This window comes from Balaenoptera acutorostrata, chromosome 16 (genome assembly GCF_949987535.1).
Source record: "Balaenoptera acutorostrata chromosome 16, mBalAcu1.1, whole genome shotgun sequence".
In the NCBI taxonomy this organism is placed as follows: Eukaryota; Metazoa; Chordata; class Mammalia; order Artiodactyla; family Balaenopteridae; genus Balaenoptera; species Balaenoptera acutorostrata.
In genome coordinates, this window is record NC_080079.1 from 76,755,438 (window position 1) to 76,778,676 (window position 23,239).

A 23,239-nucleotide genomic window follows, 5' to 3' on the forward strand; every position below is an offset into this window, starting at 1 on the left:
GAAGTGTTTCTTTAAAAAATTGTCCTAAAGGAAATGTTACCTTTGAACAGAAATTTTTTTTGTGCTACCTTTTTTTTTTTTATGGACAGAAAATCCGAACACCGTAGCAGAATCCAAATTTAAAAAGACCTCTTAAAAGCTAATTATGCTCCATGTAAAATTAAGTTGCTGTCTGCCTACTTCTTGATCTTGTGAAAACAGTTAGAAGGATCTTCACTAATTTTGGAAGTACTCTGAAATGCTATGAAATAAAATATAAACTAAGGGCTTATATAAAATTAATACGGGGTGGGGGTGAGGGTCACCTCAAAAATCCCAGCAGTCATCCGACAGAGAGCTGCAGGGTGACAGCGTTAGGATGTACTGGCTGAGCACCTCCATACTCTATGTGGCGGCTTCAGGGGAAGCAGCAGAGACTTACTGGTTGAGCAATGGTGATGAGGCATCTCAGGGCTGAGCTAGGAGGGGCTGAGCCGCAGGGGGTCTCTGTGAACTCAAATCATTCCCAACTTTTTGGTGCTCTGGGGACACATCACAGAGGTAGACACTGTTCACCCAGAGCAGATGCCTGGAGGTACCATGAGAGGCCTATAGGAATGCCCATAGGAAAGAGCAGGATGTATGCTATAGCAAGTTATCGTTTCCAAAAATGGCTATAACAGCACTTGCTGTTGTGCATGCTTTTCTAGAATCTTGCTGTTCCCCTATCAAGTGGCAAAGTCTATGCTCCTTCCTTTTGAATGTGGGCAGGCACTTGTGACTACCTCACAAGTAGAATGCAGTGTAAGTGCCACCGTGTGACTTCCAAGGCTAGGCTGGAAGAGGCCATGCAGCTTCTGCTCATCTCTCTAGGGACACTTGCCTTTGGAACCCTGAGTTGCCAAGTAGGGTGTCCGAGGCCGCCATGCTGTGAGGAAGTCCACACTAGTCCACGTGGAGAAACCACGTGGAAAACCATGGACACTACCTGAAGAGAGAGATGCCCACCAGCCCCGCGCTGCTCTGCTCCCCTGGATGTTCCAGCGCCAGCCAATCTGAATGCACAAGAGACCCTGAGCCAAAACCACAAAAACCACTTGGCTGAGCTGTCCCTGACTTTCTGACCTGCAAAAGCTGTGATGGATAATACATTGAATGTTGTTCTGAGTCACTAAGTATTGGGGTTATTCGTTATGCAGCCATAGATAACAGGAACATACATATAAGAAACCACAGAGGAACATGGTTTTTGGACAGAGAAATGAGTCCCTGATTGAAAGCCACAAGGCAGGTAGCCCCAACTGCAGGTGCTGATATTTCACTGAGGCATTTCCCACTTGGGCAACACTATGAAGCTTGCTCCAGGTAATTAGCAGCATGGATTTATCTAAATAACGGATTCTCTAAATAACTCCAGAGAGGCCAGTTAATATACGAAACAATTCTGAAGTAATTTGTCCAACATTAACCTCTCTAAAGATATAATTCTCAATTTCATGTACTTCCTAAAGGTCACATAAAAATATGAAATTAAGTAATGTAGGAAAATGACCCAAAGATACCCTGTAAAGGATGAACTGATCTTACATTAAAGAACAGGTAAGATTACCAAGATTGTTGGTCACTGGCATCACAGAAAATCTGATTTTATCTTCTAGTATTCCTTTTCATTATTAGATAACTCTAGTTAGAGTGTTTTATTTCTAACTTGGTCATTCCTCATAAAATCACTGAGATTTTGGTTAATTTACATTGTTCTTTATAAATTCATGACTTTTTTTATAATCAGCATATTATAACTTTTGCAATCAGAGAAAATAATAAAGCAAGTTCTGTAACAGAATTAAAATACACGTTTACAAATACTTTTAATAGTTAAAAGCTACAGTTTTTCAGATAACCTAGTCCTCTAAAATATTTAACATCCTCAAGCTCACTTGGAAATAACATTATATACTTAATAAGTAAAGGTATTTCTCTTATTTGGGGACTCAAATTTTAGGGCTTACAAAAGGTATTTTTACTTTTGGAAAATTATAAAGTAAGTACAAACACTCAGAAATTTAAATTAGAAACGATTTACTGTTATACCTTCACGGTTAACTAAGAATTCTGGAAGATAGAAAAACTCTGGGATAAGTTCTTTCACGTCAGTCATAGACTCAAAAGAGGAGAGACGCCAGGTTGTGTTTGTAGAATGAAAAGTTCTGTCTGGGATGTCAAAACTCTGATCTGAAAAGAAATACAAATAACACACTTAAGACACAAAGACTTGATTCCATTTGAAACTTGTTACAATTAATTCACTTTTACTACTTCAAAAAGATTAAAATGATGTTTACTTTGTCTACAGTTTAAAAGAGATTATTCGTGTTCTTGAAAATAAATATTTGTCTACATAATTTGCGGCTGCATTATGTTATTTTTAATCAGTATTATGCATTCATAGTACATATAACTAGATAAATGTATATCACTTATTTGTTTAATTGATTACTGTCTGCCCAAGTAGAATGAAAGTTCCATAAAAGCAGAGACCTGGGATATCAACCATACCGAGCACATTCTAGGAATTGGATAATCATTAATTTATTGAATGAAAGAATAAGGAAGGAAAATTAAAGTTCAAATAGGTAAAATAAGTTTTTTCCCCCATCAAGAAGCAAGATTATTTCTTTACCTCTTTTCTTCTCTCTTTTCTTTTTTTTGTGGGGGGGAGGGGCATTGCTTTTTAGATGTTCTAACTCTAACTTAAAAAATTAAGTAAAATTTCCTATGAATGAAAATAAAACTAAGAATACTTCCTCCTTTGTTAAGTTTTTCTGGTGAACACTATTAATAATCAAGAACTGAGCTTTGACCCTGTCTTTTCTGTCAACAGCTATCAGACTTTCCATCCTAGAATATGAAATGATAGCTAAGGACCAGCCAGTGAAAACAGCAGCAGCGTGGATGCTTCTTCGGAACCATGCTGTACCATCCAAAACGCCTCTCAACTTGCTGAAATTTGAACACATCTTTCTATCTGGAGACTGTTAGAGACGAATTTCAGCATCAAGCAAGGCACGATTTTTAAAAAATATGCTAAATCTTCCCCAAGCCTGACCTGCTTTGCCGAGCAACATTTTCTGTTACTACTTTCTCATCTGTTCTGTTGAGTCAGCATTGGCTGGGCACTAAATAAAATCTGGGGAGAAATTAGGTTTATAAATATTTCTTTTTTTCTCAGAAAGTAGGGAGGGCCACTTAAAGAAATATTTACTAACTCACGCAGGAGAAAAAGTTATTAATCTAAGTGGAATCCGGAAAAATTAAAAGGCAGTTCTGTGAGGCTATGAAGGAATCACAGCATCTACAGTAGAGACTACAGAACTGTGGAACAGGAGAAGCACACTGAGGTTTCTGTTTGGATTTCTAAATTCTCTGCAGTTTCTTAATAAAAAAAAAAAGTATACTACATTTCCTATAATTTAGAACATGTATGAACTCAACTGGTAGTTGTTAACCTAGCACTTTTGTCCCCCGGGGGACACTTGGCAATGCCTAGAGACATTTTTGGTTCTCACGGCTGGGTGGGAGGGGATGCCACTAGCCTCTAGTAGGTAGGGGCCAGGGATACTGCTAAATGTCCTACAATGCACGGGACAGTCGCCATAACAAAGAATTATGTAGCTCAAAATGACTACGGTGCCAAGGTGAGAAACCCTGGACTAAATGAAAAGTCTAGAAATAAATTAAAAAGCCATCACACATCATTTAAAATTAATCAGAAGAAACTGAATGGGGACTTAGGTTGTCCCTGTTGTCTTTTTTTTTTTTTAATCATTCTTAAATACACAATGAGGAAAACCTAGCATAATAGTTGATTGGGAGTTTTATATTACTATATCCTTGGGCTACATGAAAAGAAACAGAGGGCAGTAACAGTTCTGTTATACACTGCAGTCATCCCAAACCACATCTGAAATATTCTTTTTTATTCTGACTGCCACCTTTTTAATAAGAGCATTCACAAATCAGAACATGTCCAGAAAGATGAGCAGAGCAGTGACAGGTTTGGAAACCAGAGCAAACACGGCTTAAATATGAGTTTTTAAACGCTTTACTAAGCACAGAACTGTCTTATTTTTGTATTCCTTGCAGCAGCTGGGATAAGGCCTTGCATATAGGAGGCTCTCAACTGGATGTCAAATTAACTAAGGATAATTAGCCTGGGAATAAACAAGAGTGAGAGGAGAAGGGGGACAGGGCAGTAATGTTCAAATATTTGAACAGCTGTCATACAGAACGTTTGTTTTGTGTACAGACAGAGGAACAAATATAAGAAAGCCCCTTTTATAGACCAAGTAGTCTACAGTCTATAAAATTCATTCCTCCAAGAGGTTGCATATGAGTATAAATATATACAGAAGTTCAAGAAGCGTTGAGTAAATGAATGGATAATGATTCCATAAATGATTCTGGGCACCAGGAGGAACAACTACAGGACTAGTACCACGGTTCTCACTAGAAACTGATACGTGAGTGTGTCCCTGTTTGCACGCAAAGCAGTAACTTCGTCTCTATCTAGGTCATCCTCAGGCCTGAGGGCTGCCACTGAAAATGCCGAGGTAGAATATTAACTAGACAGTTACTATGGTGAAGGTGGCAGTGTGGCTCTCCTATAACCACTTACAACTCACTCAGTTGTCAGAACAACTGACAATAACATATTCCCCTTTAGGAGCCAAAGATAACTTAGGTGATCTCAAATAATTATTAAGTTGAACATTTTAAAAAAGTGAATTGCATACACTTTAAAAGGGTAAAAAGGGTAAATTTTACGCTATGTGAATGACATTAATTTTTAAAAAGTGAATTGCACTTTTATAAACTTAGACATGTTCAATTTGAAGCTAAAATGTAAGACATTAGCAAGATCATGTGGCTTACTGCTGGTTTCTTTTTTTTTTCTAACATCATTATTGGAGTATAATTGCTTTACAATGTTGTGTTAGCTTCTGCTGTATAACAAAGTGGATCAGCTATATGCATACGTATATGCCCATATCCCCTCCCCCTCTTGCATCTCCCTCCCACCCTCCTTATCCCACCCCTCTAGGTGGTTGCAAAGCACCGAGCTGATCTCCCTGTGCTATGCGGCTGCTTCCCACTAGCTAACTATTTTACGTTTGGTAGTGTATGTATATATGTCAATGTTACTCTCTCACTTCATTCTGGCTTACCCTTCCCCCTCCCCGTGTCCTCAAGTCCATTCTCTACGTCTGTGTCTTTATTCCTGTCCTGCCCCTAGATGCTTCAGAACCTTTTTTTTTTTCAGATTCCATATATATGTGTTAGCATACGGTATTTGTTTATCTTTTTCTGACTTCCTTCACTCTGTATGACAGACTCTAGGTCCGTCCACCTCACTACGAATAACTCGATTTTGTTTCTTTTTATGGCTGAGTAATAATTCCATTGTATATATGTGCCACATCTTCTTTATCCATTCACCTGTCAATGGACACTTAGGTTGCTTCCATGTCCTGGCTATTGTAAATAGTGCTGCAATGAACATGGTGGTACATGACTCTTTCTGAATTATGGTTTTCTCAGGGTATATGCCCAGTAGTGGGATTGCTGGGTCATATGGTAGCTCTATTTTTAGTTTCTTAAGGAACCTCTATACTGTTCTCCATAGTGGCTGTATCAATTTACATTCCCACCAACAGAGCAAGAGGGTTCCCTTTTCTCCACACCCTCTCCAGCATTTATTGTTTGTAGATTTTTTGATGATGGCCATTCTGACTGGTGTGAGGTGATACCTCATTGTGGTTTTGATTTGCATTTCTCTAATGATTAGTGATGTTGAGCATTCTCTCATGTGTTTGTTGGCAATCTGTATATCTTCTTTGGAGAAATGTCTGTTTAGGTCTTCTGTCCATTTTTGGATTGGGTTGTTTGTTTTTTTTGATATTGAGCTGCATGAGCTGCTTATAAATTTTGGAGATTAATCCTTTGTCAGTTGCTTCATTTGCAAATATTTTCTCCCATTCTGAGGGTTGTCTTTTCATCTTGTTTATGGTTTCCTTTGCTGTGCAAAAGCTTTTAAGTTTCATTAGGTCCCATTTGTTTATTTTTGTTTTTATTTCTATTTCTCTAGGAGGTGGGTCGAAAAGGATCTTGCTGTGATTTATGTCATAGAGTGTTCTGCCTATGTTTTCCTCTAAGAGTTTGATAGTGTCTGGCCTTACATTTAGGTCTTTAATCCATTTTGAGTTTATTTTTGTGTATGGTGTTAGGGAGTGTTCTAATTTCATTCTTTTACATGTAGCTGTCCAGTTTTCCCAGCACCACTTATTGAAGAGGCTGTCTTTTCTCCATTGTATACTCTTGTCTCCTTTATCAAAGAAAAGGTGACCATATCTGCATGGGTTTATCTCTGGGCTTTCTATCCTGTTCCACTGATCTATATTTCTGTTTTTGTGCAGTACCATACTGTCTTGATTACTGTAGCTTTGTAGTATAGTCTGAAGTCCGGGAGCCTGATTCCTCCAGCTTCGTTTTTCTTTCTCAAGACTGCTTTGGCTGTTCGGGGTCCTTTGTGTCCCCTTACAAACTGTGCAGTTTTTTTGTTGTAGTTCTGTGAAAAATGCTATTGGTAGTTTGATAGGGATTGCACTGAATCTGTAGATTGCTTTGGGTAGTACAGTCATTTTCACAATGTTGATTCTTCCAATCCAAGAATTTCTCTGCATCTGTTTGTATCATCTTTAATTTCTTTCATCAGTGTCTTATAGTTTTCTTCATACAGGTCTTTTGCCTCCTTAGGTAGGTTTATTCCTTGGTATTTTATTCTTTTTGTTGCAGTGGTAAATGGGAGTGTTTCCTTAATTCCTCTTTCACACTTTTCATCATTAGTGAATAGGAATGCAAGAGATTTCTGCACATTAATTTTGTATCCTGCTACTTTACTAAGTTCATTGATTAGCTCTAGTAGTTTTCTGGTAGCATCTTTAGGATTCTCTATGTATAGTATCATGTCATCTGCAAACAGTGACAGCTTTACCTCTTCTTTTCCAATTTGGATTCCTTTTATTTCTTTTTCTTCTCTGATTGCTGTGGCTAAAACTTCCAAAACTATGTTGAATAATAGCGGTGAGAGAGGGCAACCTTTTCTTGTTCCTGATTTTAGAGGAAATGATTTCAGTCTTTCACCATTGAGAATGATGTTGGCTGTGGGTTTGTCATATATGACCTTTATTATGTTGAGGTAAGTTCCCTCTATGCCTACTTTCTGGAGAGTTATTATCATAAATTGGTGTTGAATTTTGTCAAAAGCTTTTTCTGCATCTATTGAGATGATGATATGGTTTTTATCCTTCAATTTGTTAATACGGTGTATCACACTGATTGATTTGCGTATACTGAAGAATCCTTGCATTCCTGGGATAAACCCCACTTGATCATGGTGTATGATCCTTTTAATGTGCTGCTGGATTCTGTTTGCTAGTATTTTGTTGAGGATTTTTGCATCTATGTTCATCAGTGATATTGGCCTGTAGTTTTCTTTCTTTGTGACATCTTTGTCTGGTTTTGGTATCAGGGTGATGGTGGCCTCGTAGAATGAGTTGGGGAGTGTTCCTCCCTCTGCTATATTTTGGAAGAGTTTGAGAATGACAGGTGTTAGCTTTTCTGTAAATGTTTGATAGAATTCGCCTGTGAAGCCATCTGGTCCTGGGCTTTTGTTTGTTGGAAGATTTTTAATCAGTTTCAATTTCAGTGCTTGTGATTGGTCTGTTTATATTTTCTATTTCTTCCTGGTTCAGTCTCGGAAGGTTGTCCTTTTCTAAGAATTTGTCCATTTCTTCCAGGTTGTCCATTTTATTGTCATAGAGTTGCTTGTAGTAATCTCTCATGATTCCTTTGTACTTCTGCAGTGTCAGTTGTTACTTCTCCTTTTTCATTTCTAATTTGGTTTGAGTCTTCTCCCTTTTTTTCTTGATGAGTCTGGCTAATGGTTATCAATTTTGTTTATCTTATCAAAGAACCAGCTTTTAGTTTTATTGAACTTTGCTATTGTTTCCTTCAGTTCTTTTTCATTTATTTCTGATCTGATCTTTGATTTCTTTCTTTCTGCTAACATTTTTGTTTTTTTTGTTATTCTCTCTCTAATTGCCTTAGATGTAAGGTTAGGTTGTTTGAGATTTTTCTTGTTTCTTGAGGTAGTATTGTATTACTATAACCTTCCCTCTTAGAACTGCTTTTACTGCATCCCAGAGGTTTTGGGTCGTCGTGTTTTCATTGTCATTTGCTTCTAGGTATTTTTTGATTTCTTCAGCGATCTCTTGGTTATTTAGTAGCGTATTGTTTAGTCTCCATGTGTTTGTATTTTTTACAGTTTTTTTCCTGTAATTGATATCTAGTCTCATAGCGTTGTGGTAGGAAAAGATACTTGATATAATTTCAATTGTCTGAAATTTACCAAGGCTTGATTTGTGACCCAAGATATGGTCTATCCTGGAGAATGTTCCGTGAGCACTTGAGAAGAAAGTGTATTCTGTTGTTTTTGGATGGAATGTCCTATAAATATCAATTAAGTCATTCTTGTTTAATATGTCATTTAAAGCTTGTGTTTCCTTATTTATTTTCATTTTGGATGCTCTGTCCATTGGTGAAAGCAGGGTGTTAAAGTCCCCTACTATGATTGTGCTACTGTCGATTTCCCCTTTTATGGCTGTTAGCATTTGCCTTATGTATTGAGGTGCTCCTGTGGTAGGTTTCTTCCCAGGTATTTTACTCTTTTTGTTGCAATGGTAAATGGGAGTGTTTCCTTAATTTCTCTTTCAGATTTTTCATCATTAGTGTATAGGAATGCAAGACATTTCTGTGCATTAATTTTGTATCCTGCTACTTTACTAAATTCATTGATTAGCTCTAGTAGTTTTCTGGAAGCATCTTTAGGATTCTCTATGTATAGTATCATGTCATCTGCAAACAGTGACAGTTTTACCTCTTCTTTTCCAATTTGGATTCCTTTTATTTCTTTTTCTTCTCTGATTGCTGTGGCTAAAACTTCCAAAACTATGTTGAATAATAGCATATGTCTTTTGGTTGGAGCATTTAATCCATTTACATTTAAGGTAGTTATTGATATGTATGCTCCATTTTCTTAATTGTTTTGGGTTTGTTTTTGTAGGTCTTTTCCTTCTCTTGTGTTTCCTGCCTAGATAAGTCCCTTTAGCATTTGTTGTAAAGCTGGTTTGGTGGTGCTGAATTCTCTTAACTTTTGTTGTCTGTAAAGGTTTTAATTTCTCCATCGAATCTGAATGAGATCCTTGCCGGGTAGACTAATCTTGGTTGTAGGTTTTTCCCTTTCATAACTTTAAATATGTCCTGCCACTCCCTTCTGGCTTGCAGAGTTTCTGCTGAAAGATCAGCTGTTAACCTTATGGGGATTCCCTTGTTTGTATGTTATTTGTTGCTTTTCCCTTGCTGCTTTTAATATTTTTCCTTTGTATTTAATTTTTGATAGTTTGATTAATACATGTCTCGGTGTGTTTCTCTTTGGGTTTATCCTGTACGGTACTCTCTGTGCTTCCTGGACTTGACTATTTCCTTTCCCATGTTAGGGAATTTTTTGACTATAATCTCTTCAAATATTTTCTCAGACCCTTTCTTTTTCTCTTCTTCTTCTGGGACCCCTATAATTCGAATGTTGGTGCGTTTAATGTTGTCCCAGAGGTCTCTGAGACTGTCCTCAATTCTTTCCATTCTTTTATCTTTATTCTGCTCCCTGGCAGTTATTTCCACCATTTTATCTTCCAGCTCACTTATCTGTTCTTCTGCCTCAGTTATTCTGCTATTGATTCCTTGTAGAGTTATTTTTAATTTCAGTAATTGTGTTGTTCATCACCATTTGTTTGCCCTTTAGTTCTTCTACATCCTTGTTAAATGTTTCTTGTATTTCCTCTATTCTGTTTCTGAGATTTTGGATCATCTTTACTACCATTACTCTGAATACTTTTTCAGGTAGGTTGCCTATTTTGTCCTCATTTATTTGGTCTTGTAGGTTTTTACCTTGCTCCTTTGTCTGTAACATATTTATTTGTCGTTTATTTCTTTTTCTTTTTCTTTTTTTTTTTGATGGGTGGTGCTGTATTCCTGTCTTACTGGTTGTTTGGCCTGAGACGTCCAGCACTGGAGTTTGCAGGCCGTTGGATAGAGCTGTGTCTTGGTGATGAGATGAGGACCTCTGGGAGGCCTCACTCTGATTAATATTCCCTGGGGTCTGAGGTTCTCTGTTAGTCCTGTGGCTACCACAGGAGCTTGGGCCTGACCTCCGGCCTGGGAACCAAGATCCCGCAAGCTTTGTGGCACGGTGAAAAAAAAAAAAAAGAAAGAAAGAAAGAAAAAAAAGAGCAGTACAATATCAAAGAATAAAATACAAAACAAAATTAGAAAGATAAAAAATATATCAGGAAAAATAAAACTATAATTGAAACAACTGCAACAAGGCAAAATAAAACCACAACAGGAAAAAGAAAAAAAAAAGGGGGGGGGGTGGGAATAAGCTAAAAGGAGAGAATGATAACAAAGTATAAAGAATAAAATAAAATTAGAAAAATAAAAGATTTAGGAAAAATAAAAATATAAAAGAATCAACAACAATGAATCAACAGAACAGAACCCCAATTTACAAGAGAAAAAAAAAAAACTGTTGGCTATAGGGGTGGGGTTTAGGAGAGGGGTGGAACTTAGGCAAAGGCAGGGTTTAGTGTGGCGCAGGACCTAAGCGGGTGGAGGGTGACGTTTCATTGTGGGGTGGGGCCTAGGTGGGGCGACGTTCAAGTGTGGGGCAGGGCCTCTGCTTAGGACCTGCACAAGGGGAGAGGCAGCGCGTGGAAAGAAGGGTCTCTGGAGTGTGGAGTTCTGGGGTTTGGAGGTAAGGCCCTGCCTGAGGGTGTGTGGGTGGGGTTTAGGCCCAGCACATTGGAGGGGGTCTCTGAGTGCAGAGGTGGGGCCCCAGGTGGGGGGCAGGGGCGAGGCTTGGGCTCTGCCTGGCAGGAGGGAGGCTCCGAGGGCAGAGGATTAGGCCCTGGAACCCAACAGGCTCCCCTGGTGCCTGAGTGGACAGGGAAAGCGCTGGCCCCGTTCCCCTCCGTTCCTTCGTGCCCCTCCCCCACCATGTCCCCCAGGGCCTCCCCCGTCGCCTCCGGACCCCTAAGCGTGGGTGGGTCCCGCTGGGTGTAGGCACTCCTCACCTCCCCCAGCCGCCCCTCAGGGGTGCTGGTCCTGGAGATCCAGCCTTTACTTTTGCTCCCCCTTCCCTCCCTCCCACTCCCTCAGGACCCGCGCGGCTGGAGGGGGCCTCACTGGGCAGAGGATCAGGCCTGAGATCTCAGTAGGTTCCTGGGGGTCCAAGTGGGCAGGGGAAACCTAGCCACGCTCCCTTTTGATCCTCTGCCCTCCCAGTGGTTCCCCAATTTCCCCCTTCGGGCCTGGGATCCCTTCCCCTCAGGGGGGCCAGTCCCGTCCCGCCTCCACTTCTCCTCCCCCTTCACTCCTCCTGCACCCCACGTCCTACCCGGTCGCTGGGGGTTCCTCCCGTCCCCTTAGGTGTCCGCAGTCCCCCACTGGGGCCTGGTAGGTGCCCTAGTTGTGCGGAGATGCAAATTCTGCGTCCTCCTAGTACCACTGCTGGTTTCTTGAAGAGAATTTTGTTGCGGGAATATATACAATTCTTTTTCCTATGGTTTGATTAGTTTCAGTACGTTCTCAGGACGTCAGTCAAGTGTTTTATCCCCGATGACCAATCTGACCTTTGAGGTAGTTATGAAACAACCCTTACCTTGATAGGCTAAAAACATCTTTGTGAACGGAGGCATCCTGACCAGGAAGTGGAGCACGGTGCCGCTGTTGGAGTAGTGGGAACCGTAGTGGTAGGGCTGCACCGGCGGCATCGGGTCGTCTTCCCGGGCTCCTTTGCGGTACTCCTCCTCCAGGTACTGACGGACACAGGGACCAGAACTCGTGACAGTGAGCTCCAGGCAGAGCTGGAGCCGCCTCGCTTGTCTTCTTTCCCACCCTTCTCTGCTGCCCGTTAGACGCCATTCTCCATGGCTTGCCCTCGGCCCTCCTGAGTGTCCAGGGGTCTGGTGCCCCACTAAGGCCTGACCACGCACCGTGTGCACGTTCACCCTCTCATTTGCTCACAGAGAACCCACCTGTTCTGTACCCCACCTCCCAGCCCCCTGGCTCCCAACTAATACGTAAATCTAAACTGATAATAATATCAGTTTAGATAATATATATCTAATATATCTCAACTGATCAAGGGCTCAATAAATAAGAGCTGCCATTCTCACTAGAGATGTCTGCGTCTTAAGAGGGTTTCAAGCTGTAATGCTACATTCTTTAGAGAAATGCTTCTCTAGCAGAGGAACTGCAATAGAAATGTAAAACCTGTATCGTATTATTGGAATTCTTTAATATAACATGTTATAGCTGTTTTGCAGTGGAGTTACACAGAAATAACGAAGAGTGTGGTGATTTTTCAACTACTCCTGTCTTCCCATCATAAAGTAAGAAGCTCAACCAAATTTTTAATATCTGTCACTATTCTCATCTCCTGTAGCTTCTGTCTCTAATAACAAAGTCAGGTGACAGTGAATTTTCTGGAGTCACTTCTCTTTGATTCCCATAGCACTGCTGCATTTTTAGCTGCAGAAGAATCAAGCATTGACAGTTATAAAATGCTTGGATGGACCTTTCTGGAACTTTGACATAAGATAACGTGGTGAATATGAGAAAACTGCTTCAGCTGCTCCTATCTTGATACTGTTGTGAAGAATGTAACATATGACTAATGGGTTTTTAAAAATCTCCAGCAGGATTCCATTAATATTAATTTCACAGAAATGGGTAATTAATTTCTATTTTTAAACTTTACAATCCAGTATTTTTTGTTAATAAACCTGTGCACAATTTGCTGAGATGAATAATAAGGGATTATGGTACAGTATAAATATATTGATATTATTAATTATAACACTAGGGGATACAAATAGCAGGTCCCTGGAAATCTTTGTGATTTTTATAAGGAATATAATTATTTATATATTTGAACATTACAACGGATTATGAGCTTCCAATTTATGTAACAGTAAGTGTATTTCTTTTTCTGGGCAAAGTGCTTTCAGAGAATTAAGACAGAGAATAATATTTAAAATCACATGATGATTTCCAGTTGTCTGTCAATCAAAGCACAAGGAAGTGGGAAACAAAAAAATCAATACTATACGTTTAAAATTAGGTAAAACAGTCTGCAAAACAAAAATCCAGTTTTTACTTATCAAAATACATGAGGAAAAACTAAACCTACCTTGTATGTGTCCACGTAACGATCTTCTTTTTCTTTGTACTGCACAGCTATGGGCTTGGAGAGATTTCTACAAAGGAAGAGATGATGGAAAACATCGAAGTATGCTGATACTGTCAGGATTAAGCTGCCTTAGATGTTTACAAGTAAGTAAGTGGTCAACAAAATACTCAGCCCTTGGTTTAGCGCTTACACATGTTGCTTTGCAATTAAGTCACAATGATGATTTCATAACCTATGAAGATAGAATTTTTCTAAACAGATGCGTACCATCATTAGGAATTCCTGACTTACGAGTAACCTACACAAGAAGAGCTGCTGTTCTTTCTCCCTTCTCTGGTTCCTCTACTTCCTCCAAATCATAACTGATGCTGCCCATGGCAGCTGATTCCTACCAAGCCCTGGAAGTTCCTGCCCCCATTTCCAGATTCTACACCCAGCTCGGCAAGGAAGAGTGAAGGGCAGTTTGGACAGGAGATATGATCATGAGGAGATGTTATGTAATTACTAGGTTAGTGAAAACTGAAGAAACAACACATGCTTAAAATGAGCACCCTGAGATCTGGAGTGCGAGTACTGACAGAAACATTCTGTTAGCTAATTCGCGGAGAGTGACTGACACTGTGTGCACCGTGGAGCAAACGTGTGCACGTCTGTGCTGGTGTTCACACTGTATCAGGGAGGGAAGAGAACTCAAGGATGAAGCTCCACTCTCACAAGCTACAGAGTCAAGCAGCACCTCTGTGAGGCCCAGGAAAGAGCAAGAGAACAAGACCCAGCGAGGGAGGGCAGGCTTCTCCGGCTGAGGGGCCATGTGCTCTGGCACTGGGAGGGGACCACCTGGAGTTTCAACACCTGGCGCCACCACGAGGTCAACATCGAGATTTGCTCAAGTTTCAGTTAAGTCAAACCAGGTCTGCTTAGCCAGATGCTGACATATCTATTTTTTGGGAAAATTATTTCCTAGGGATATTAAAATTAGTGATAGCAAACACATTAATTTCATTTTTTGTGAGACTTTGATAATCCTAAAAACTTTGTTAAAAAGTAAAGACAGTTTTATAGCATAGATACAAATTCACCTCAATATAGGAGAAATCATGTTCAAGATCCTGGCATGCAATTTTTTTCTAAACAGTGTAAGTAGTTTTTTGGAACACAGGTAATACTGTTGTGGTTGGAAAATCAGAAGTTACTGATGAGCGAATAGAATAAACCAAAAATCAACCACAGTACTATTACTCACAATATATCTGGAAGGGTACATACCTTTCCAGATGCTCTCTCCTTATGTGTGTATGCATAATTACTTTTTAAATAAAAATCTCCCCCTCCCCCATAATATACATTTCTACAATATCATTCTTTTTTTTTTAAATATAAATTTATTTATTTATTTATTTTTGGCTGTGTTGGGTCTTTGTTACTGCGCGTGGGCTTTCTCTAGTTATGTTGAGCGGGGATTACTCTTTGTTGCTGTGCACAGGCTTCTCATTGCGGTGGCTTCTTTTATTGCGGAGCACGGGCTCTAGGCATGCGGGCTTCAGTAGTTGTGGCTCGCGGGCTCTAGGGCGCAGGCTCAGTAGTTGTGGCGCACGGGCTTAGTTGCTCCACAGCATGTGGGATCTTCCTGGACCACGGCTTGAACCCGTGTCCCCTGCATTGGCAGGCGGATTCTTAACCACTGCGCTACCAGGGAAGCCCTCAGTAGTGTAAAAATTTAAATGTACATTAGCAGTGTATAAAAATGTCTAAAAGCTAAATAATGTGCCATTTGCTCGTTTTTAAATTGACAAATACATTAAATTGAATCTGATTTCTTGAAAACTGTCTGAACTAGGCCTAGTTCAGACTAGGCCTAACTATTCAGCAGTTATAATTAAAATATTCTAATACACTAAGTAGTATACTGGCAGTCAATTTTTCTTTAAACTACATAGATCATTTTTTAATTGAAGTGTAACGGACATATAACACTATATTAGTTTCAGGTGTCCAACATAACGATTCGATATTTATATATTCAATATTACAAAATGATCACCACAGTAAGTCTAGGTACCAGCCATCACCACACGTAGTTACAGGACTTTTTTTGTTGTGCTGAGAACTTTTAAGATTTACTCTCTCAGCAACTTTCAAACATGTAATGCAGTGTTATTAGCTAAGGTCATCGCGCTGTGCGTTGCATCCCAGGGCTCATTTCATAACTGGCAGTCTGTACCTTTTGACTCCCTTCACCTATTTTGCCACAATCCCACCCCCATAATGCTTCTGGCAACCACTGATCTGTTCTCTGTATCAGTGAGGTTTTCTGTTTGTTCCGTTTTTGTTTTGTTTTTATTTTTAGATTCCACATACAAGTGAGATCATACTTATTTGTATGGTATTTGTCTTTGACTGACTTGTTTCACTTAGCATAATGCCCTCAAGGTCCATCCATGCTGTCACAAGATTTCATTCTCTTTTATGGATAAATAGTATCCCATTGTGTGTGTGTGACATTTTATTTATCCATTCATCCACAGATGGACACTTAGGTTGTTTCTGTATCTTGGCTACTATAAATAATGCTGCAGTGAACATGGGGGTGCAGATATCTTTTCAAGTTAGTGTTTTCAATTCCTCTGGATAAATACCCAGAAGTAGAATGGCTGGATCATATGACAGATCTATTTTTACTTTTTTAAGGAACCTCCATATTGTTCTCCACAGTGGCTGCACCAATTTACATTCCCACCAACAGTGCACAGGGTCTCTTTTCTCTATATCCTCGCCAACAGTTGTTATTTCTTGACTTTTTGATCCTAGCAAGATAATGTTATTTAAAACTAAAGAAACAGAATATTCCCTCATCAACTAGGGCTATTTGGTTACTCTAAAAGGCAACTCATTCAGGAACGGCAGGATAAAAAAGCTTAATTCTTTTCCTTAGTTGTCAAATTTCAAAAGCAAGGAATTGGTGCCCTATCCAACAGTGACCAGTGAGTTTAGTTTTGCTTTGTTTTGGGGGCCTTTAAAAAGTGCCATTGTTAACTTAAGTATTTTTTAAATTCAAATGTGTTCAATCAACTGTAGTCATTATTCTTTCTGATGCTTAGATTGTCCTATCTTTGGCAGTGAGAGCCACTTCAAGTTGGCTCCTAAGTCTTTTATTTTTTGTAACTGTGGTAAAAAAAACGCACATCACAAAACTTACCATCCTAACCATCCTCAAGTACCTAGTTCAGTGGTGTTAACAATATCCACATTGTTGTGCAATAGGTCTCTAAAACTTTTTCATTTTGTAAAGCTGAAACTCTACACCTGCTGAGCAACAACCCCCTATATCCACCCCCTCTCCTCCTGTCACCCACACCCACCATTCCACTCTGTCTCTCTGAGTTGACTGCCCTAGACAACTCATGAAGAGGAATCACACAGTGTTTGTCTTCTGTGGCTGGCTCATTCCATTTAGCACAACGTCCCCAGGGCTCATCCATGTGACAGGACTTCCCTCCTTCTTAAGGTTGAATAATATTCCTCTGTATGTATGCACCTCATTTTCCCCATCCATTGATCCACAGACAGACACCTGGGCTGCCTCCACCTCCTGGCCACTGCGAATAAAGCTGCAATGAACATGGGTGTGCAAATATGGCTCCCGAGTCCTTCCGACAAGACTATAGTAATTTCCTTGCTCTCTGACACAACAAAATATCGTGGGCTCATCTTGTATGTTTTCTTCTAATAAACGCAGAAGAAATGAGAGAATAGGAAATCACCATTCTGTAACCCCTAGTGAAATAATAGACTCGAACAATAATCATCAATGAAAGAAACAAGTTCAACGGGAGGCTGAACCCACGGACCAGCCTGAGCATCCTTAGAGTGGGATATCACAGGCCTCCTGATATGGGGCAATATAAAGTCCACACCATCTCCTCTAGAGGATTCTTGCCAAAAAAAGTTGAATCTGAATCTAAGCAAGCCTTTAGAAGTAATTTGCAGTCTCTAGGAAGTACAGAGGCTAGAGGAAAAAGCTAAATGCTAAAATGGAATGGGGGACATCCTACAAGATAAATGACTTATTTTTGTTTTAAAAACAAGTCAATGTTAGGAAGAAAGAAAGAGAAAAATACATACACAAAAATAAGGGCTGTTCTAGATGTTATATCTTTAGACACAAAGCAACCAAAGGTGACAGTGGGCCTGACTCAAACAAATCAACTATAGAAAGACAACTCTGATATAATCAGGGGACATTTGAAAACAGACTGGATATTAGATGATACCGTGAAATTACTGTTGATTTTCTTAGATACGATAATGGCACTGAGGTTATGAAAGAAAATGTTCCACTTTTTTCTTAAGAGATGTGTACTAAAGATCATATGAATGACATAAAAGATTTGTGTGGTTCATCTTAAGAAGAAAAAAAAAGATGACGTAAGTTTGGCAAAAATCTTGATAATTGTTGAGCTGGGGTCATGGTCATATGGGGCTCATTATACATTCATTCTATTTTTGTGCATGTTTGAAAATTCTCACAATAAGAACTTCAGTAAAATAAATACAGCATATTGACAAAGCCAAAAGGTGATGATGTCTTTAGTTACCTGTACACTGATGGATCGCTGAGGTCAAGGGTCTCACTAACGTAGTCAGCTAGGATAAACGGGAACACTGGATACTGCATGAGATCATTAAAGGATCGGCCGGCATGTTTGTTTAAGTGAGTCAAATATTCAAAATTAGTAATTTGTCCAGTATACCACAAATTTGTCAGAGCAGTGATATTGCCATATTCCAGAAGATTAGGGAGGTTATTCGTTAGTATACTGTGGTACACATCGTCACGAACCTGTAAGGGAAGGAGAGAAAAAAACCCAGATTTTATTTTTAGGCTTGACATTTTCCTCCAAAGAATCCATGGTATTATAGGCATGTTACTAATCTCAAGTCCTCCAAGAAAATACTTTTTGCCCAATAACATTGACTGGTGGGGAACTGAGATTCAAATCCACGTCTTCCTCCAAAGGTTGGGCTATTTATTTATTTATTGAAGTGTAGTTGATTGACAATATTATATTAGTTTTAGGTGTACAAAATAGTGTTTCAATTTTTTTTATAAATTATACTCCATTTAAAGTTGTTATAAAATGTTGGCTTCATTCCTTGTGCTGTACCATATACCCTTGTAACTTATTTATTTTGTACATAATAGTTTGTACCTCTTAATCCTCTTCCCTTATCTTGCTCCTCCCCCTTCTCTCTCCCCACTGGTACCACTAGTTTGTTTTCCATATCTATGAGTCTATTTCTTTTTTTTTTATATTCATTCACTTGTGGCTCTTAATCACTATGTTTTGCAGCTGGAGAAATCAGTAAGAAACTAAGAAGTCTGTATAGAGAAGTCACTTATATACAGACCCTAAGAAAAAAAATCAATAAAGGAAAATGAAGAGTCTTCATCTAAATAAATGCAACATGATGTAGTAGAAAGAGCATAGTTTTCTGACAGACAGAACTGGTCTTTTTTCTTGCTTAAACTCTTTGTGTTACAGTTATCATACCTGTAGTATGAGGGTAATAATATTTATTTCCTGAGAATGAAATAAACTATCCTATGTAAAACAGAATACTTGATTTTCACTACTGATTGAAAACTAGTATATAAACTCTTTTTTTAGAGAGGCACAAAAGTTCTGTCACAGAAAAAAGGTATTCTGATTTCTTCTAAAGCAATTAAATGATAATTGATAATAAATGGAAAAAAACAGACGAGCCAGGCCTTTGCTAAAAACAAATTTGAATTACCCCTCTTAAATGTGTATATGCTTTAGGCATAGGAAGGTGAGCCACGGATGTGGATAATCAAAGATGAGACTAAAAGTGAATGAGAAGAATGATCTTGGTTATGGAATAAGCAAGATTACAGGGTGTTTAAGAACCTAAACCTGAAGGTCTGTTTCACAACAATGTGAATACACTTAACACAACTGAACTGTATGCTTGAAAATGGTTAAGATGGCAACTTTTATGTTATGTATTTTTTATGATAATTTAAAAAAAAAGAATCGGTTCAAAGCAAAAACAAAAACTAAACTTATATTCTAAATCTGGAGGTTACAATATGGAGGTTCCTTAAAAAACTAAAAATATAACTACCATGTGACCCAGCAATCCCACTACTGGACATATACCCAGAGAAAACCATAATTCAAAAAGACACATGCACCCCAATGTTCACTGCAGCACTATTTACAATAGCCAGGACATGAAAGCAACCTACATGTCCATCAAGAGAAGAATGGATAAAGAAGATGTGGTACATATATACAATGGAATATTACTCAGCCATAAAAAGGAACGAAATTGGGTCATTTGTAGAGACATGGATGGACCTAGAGACTGTCATACAGAGTGAAGTAAGTCAGAAAGAGAAAAACAAATATCATATATTAATGCATATATGTGGAATCTGAAAAAACTGGTATAGACGATCTTATTTACAAAGCAGAGATAGAGACACAGACGTAGAGAACAAACGTACAGATACCAAGGGGGAAGGGTGGGGGTGGGATGAATTGGGAGATTGGGATTGACATATAAACACAATTGATACTATGTATAAAATAGATAACTAATGAGAACCTACAGTATAGCACAGGGAACTCTACTCAGTGCTCTGTGGTGACCTAAATGGAAGGAAATCCAAAAAAGAGGGGATATAGGTATACATATAGCTGATTCACTTTGCTGTACAGTAGAAACTAACACAACATTGTAAAGCAACTATACTCCAATAAAAATTTAAAAAAAATAAATCTGAAGGTTGCCTACTGCTGAAGCTAAGGTTGGTGGAAGAGAATTTATGACAGTTTGCATACTAACCTCTGCAAGAAAAAGGAAACATTTATTCATTCTACAAATATTTATTGAGCACCTATATACCAGCATGTTTAAGGTGCTAAAGCTGAAGCACTTAACAAAACAAAGTCCTTATAGTCTATTGGGGAGACACTGTTGGATGCTTTTAAGTGCTGTGAGAAAAATAGAGCAAAGCAAAGGAGGTAAGGGATGCTTGGGGGTAGCAGTGAGGCAGGGGTTGCTGTTTTATTTAGAGTAATCAGGGAAGTCTCTCTGATAAGAAGACATTTGATCAGGGAACCTGAAAAAAGTAAGGGAGTGAGTAATGTAGTTCTAAGAGGAAAAGCATTCCAGGCAGCATTCTAGGGAGCAGTAAGTGCCAAGGCCCTGAGGCATCAGTGTGTCTGCTATAGTCAAGGTAAACAAGGTCTCCACAGATGGATTAGAGAGAGTGAAGGATAGAATGGTAGAAGATAAGGTCAGAGAGATAAGGAAGTGCCAGATTATTCAACACTGTAAGGTCTTTGCCTTTAATGGAGTGACACAGAAAGTGGTCGGAGGGTTTTGAGCAGAGGAATGGCACGATCTGACACACTTTAGCTGCTGTGTTGAGAACAGTCTGAAAGAAGAGGGAGTATGGAAGCAGGGAGGCCAGTTAGGAGGCTAGTGTAATGATTTATGCAAGAGGTGGCAGTGGCTTGGACCAGGATGGTAGCAGTGGAAGCAGTCAGATTCTGGATGTATTCTGAGGGGTGAGCCAACAGAACTTACTGATAGAGTAGATGTAGTAGATGAAAGAATAAGAGGAGTCGAGGATAATCCCCAGGTTTTTGACCTGGCCAATCAGAAACACTGGAGTTGCCATTTACTGAGATGGGGAAAACTGCAAAGAGATTTTGCGGGGGAGATTAGAAGTTCAGTTTTGTCCGTGTAAAATTTGAGATGCCAATTAGACTTCCAAGTGGAGATGCCAAGTAGAAACTTAAATATTTGAGTGGGCATCCAGGGAAGAGGTTTGGGTGGTGATATAAATCTGTAAATTGTTATAACACAGATAGTATTTAAAGTCACAAGATGGGATGAGAAGAGAAGAGGTCTGGAGGGTGAGCCCTGGGAACTCCCTAGCGTTCCAGTGGTTAGGACTCGGCGCTTTCACTGCCATGGCCCGAGTTCAATTCCTGGATGTTCAATCCCTGGTCCGGGAACTAAGATCCTGAGAACCGTGCACTGCGGCCAAAAAATTTAAAAAATAAAAAATAAAATGAAGAGTGAGCGCCGAGATGCCCAGAGGAAGCATCTGCAAACAAGACTGAGGAGGAATGGCTGGTGAGCTGAAAGGAGAACTAAGAAAGTGATAACTCAGAAGCCCAGTGAGGAAGGTTTTTTATTTTTCCTTTCTTTAAAGAAAGAGAGAATAATCAGCTGTGTCAAATGCTGCTGAGGAGTCAAGTAAGATGAAGACTAAGAAATATGATCATAGGGTTTAGCAACACGGAGGTCACTGGTGATGCTAGCCAGAGAAGTTACAGGCGGAGTGGTGAGAAGAAGGTCTGCCTGGAGCATTTCCAAAGAGAACCGGAGGGAGGAATTGGAAGCAGCAGGCATTCACAGTTTCTTCCAAGAGGTTTTCTATAAAGGCTAGCAGACACATAGTAGCTGAAAGGATGTGGCGGTCAAAAAAGGGTTTGCCAAAAATGGAATCTACTATCAAGGTTAAACTACTTTCAGGTTGGTTATACATTCGTTCATTTGCTTTTTACAGATACTGTCACTCTGGGGAATGAGAATTTAGTACAGTTTTGGAGGACAAAAATAATCCTAATATAACTAAGTATTAACTTTAATCAGTACTAAGAAATAAGGCAATTTTTATTTGATTTCAGAAACAAAGTTTAAATAAGTTAAAACTTCATTTAATCAGTACGAGTGTAGTTACACTGATCCATGATCGCTTTGAAAAAGTATATGTATTAATAAAGGCAAATTTACCTTGGTGTTATCAAATGCCAACAGGAGTGTTCTGCCATTTGTTAAAAAGATTTCTACTGCATTATCTCTCAATTGCCACCAACGCTTGTGAACTTCTTTAATTTCTTCATATGTCCAGGAAAATGATGCTGGTTCCAATTCTCCCTGAAGGCTCTAAAGACAAAGGAAATAACATGAAAGTATTTGCTCTACATGAAATAGAAATAATTGTTTTAATTTTAGATTGTTAAAAACTATCAAAATGCAATAGAAAGTCTTCCTTTTGTGGCCAAATGGCAGGTAAGATTCTCTGAAAATCCTCCCACTACTAAACACTTCAAAATGCTGGATTAAAAAATCTAAGAAAAAGAATTTAAGTAGACTTTGCTTAAACTTTTTTAGTAGGCTGTATTTTTTAGAGCAGTTTTAGGTTTACAAAATTGAGCAGACAGCATGGCGTTCCAATGTATAGCTTCCCCACACTCAGTTTCCCTACTGTGAACATCTTGTTCTCATGTGGTGCATGTGCTACAACTGATGAGTCACTATTGAATAGGTTATTCTTAACTAAAGTCCATAGTTTAATCTTGGTGTTGTATAGTTCAATGGGTTTTGACAAATGTTTAATGACATGTATCCACCATTATAGTATCATACAGACTAGTCTCACTGCCCTAAAATTCCCTTTTGTTCCATCTGGCAGCCACTGATCTTTTTATTGTCTCCATTGTTTTCCTTTTTCCAGAATGTCATATGGTTGGAATCATACAGTATGTAGACTTTTCAGACCGATTTCTTTTACTAAGCAAATATTCTTTTAAATGTATAGTTGAGCTTGCAAGAAAGTACGCGAAATGACATCTCCAGGAGTCAAAAATAAAGAGAAATTTGAAAAACAGCTGTAAGGAGGAAGTGACACTTTGGCCTGCTCTATGGGTGCTTTACTATTGTACTGGGTCCCAACTCATTTCTAGAAGTAGAGACAGGAAATATATTACAAAGAAAATAAAATATTTTAGTGAAAACATAATATTCTCATTCTTAAAACCAAAATCCTCCCTGTTTAGCTTCGACATT

General features: G+C 39.0%; 1 protein-coding gene across 4 annotated transcripts in view; it reads right to left on the bottom strand.

Moving 5' to 3' along the window:
• The window catches only part of LYST (lysosomal trafficking regulator), a 195,228-nt gene that overhangs the window by 32,157 nt on the left and 139,832 nt on the right, over positions 1-23,239 (bottom strand). For all 4 annotated transcript variants that reach the window (XM_057530732.1, XM_057530731.1, XM_057530730.1 and 1 more), the window contains 5 exons: positions 22,184-22,336; positions 17,941-18,185; positions 13,346-13,412; positions 11,813-11,969; positions 2,071-2,211 (listed from right to left, as the gene is read on the bottom strand). In XM_057530732.1, coding sequence (XP_057386715.1) covers positions 2,071-2,211; positions 11,813-11,969; positions 13,346-13,412; positions 17,941-18,185; positions 22,184-22,336 — 763 coding nt within the window. The remainder of the gene's footprint in view (positions 1-2,070; positions 2,212-11,812; positions 11,970-13,345; positions 13,413-17,940; positions 18,186-22,183; positions 22,337-23,239) is intronic.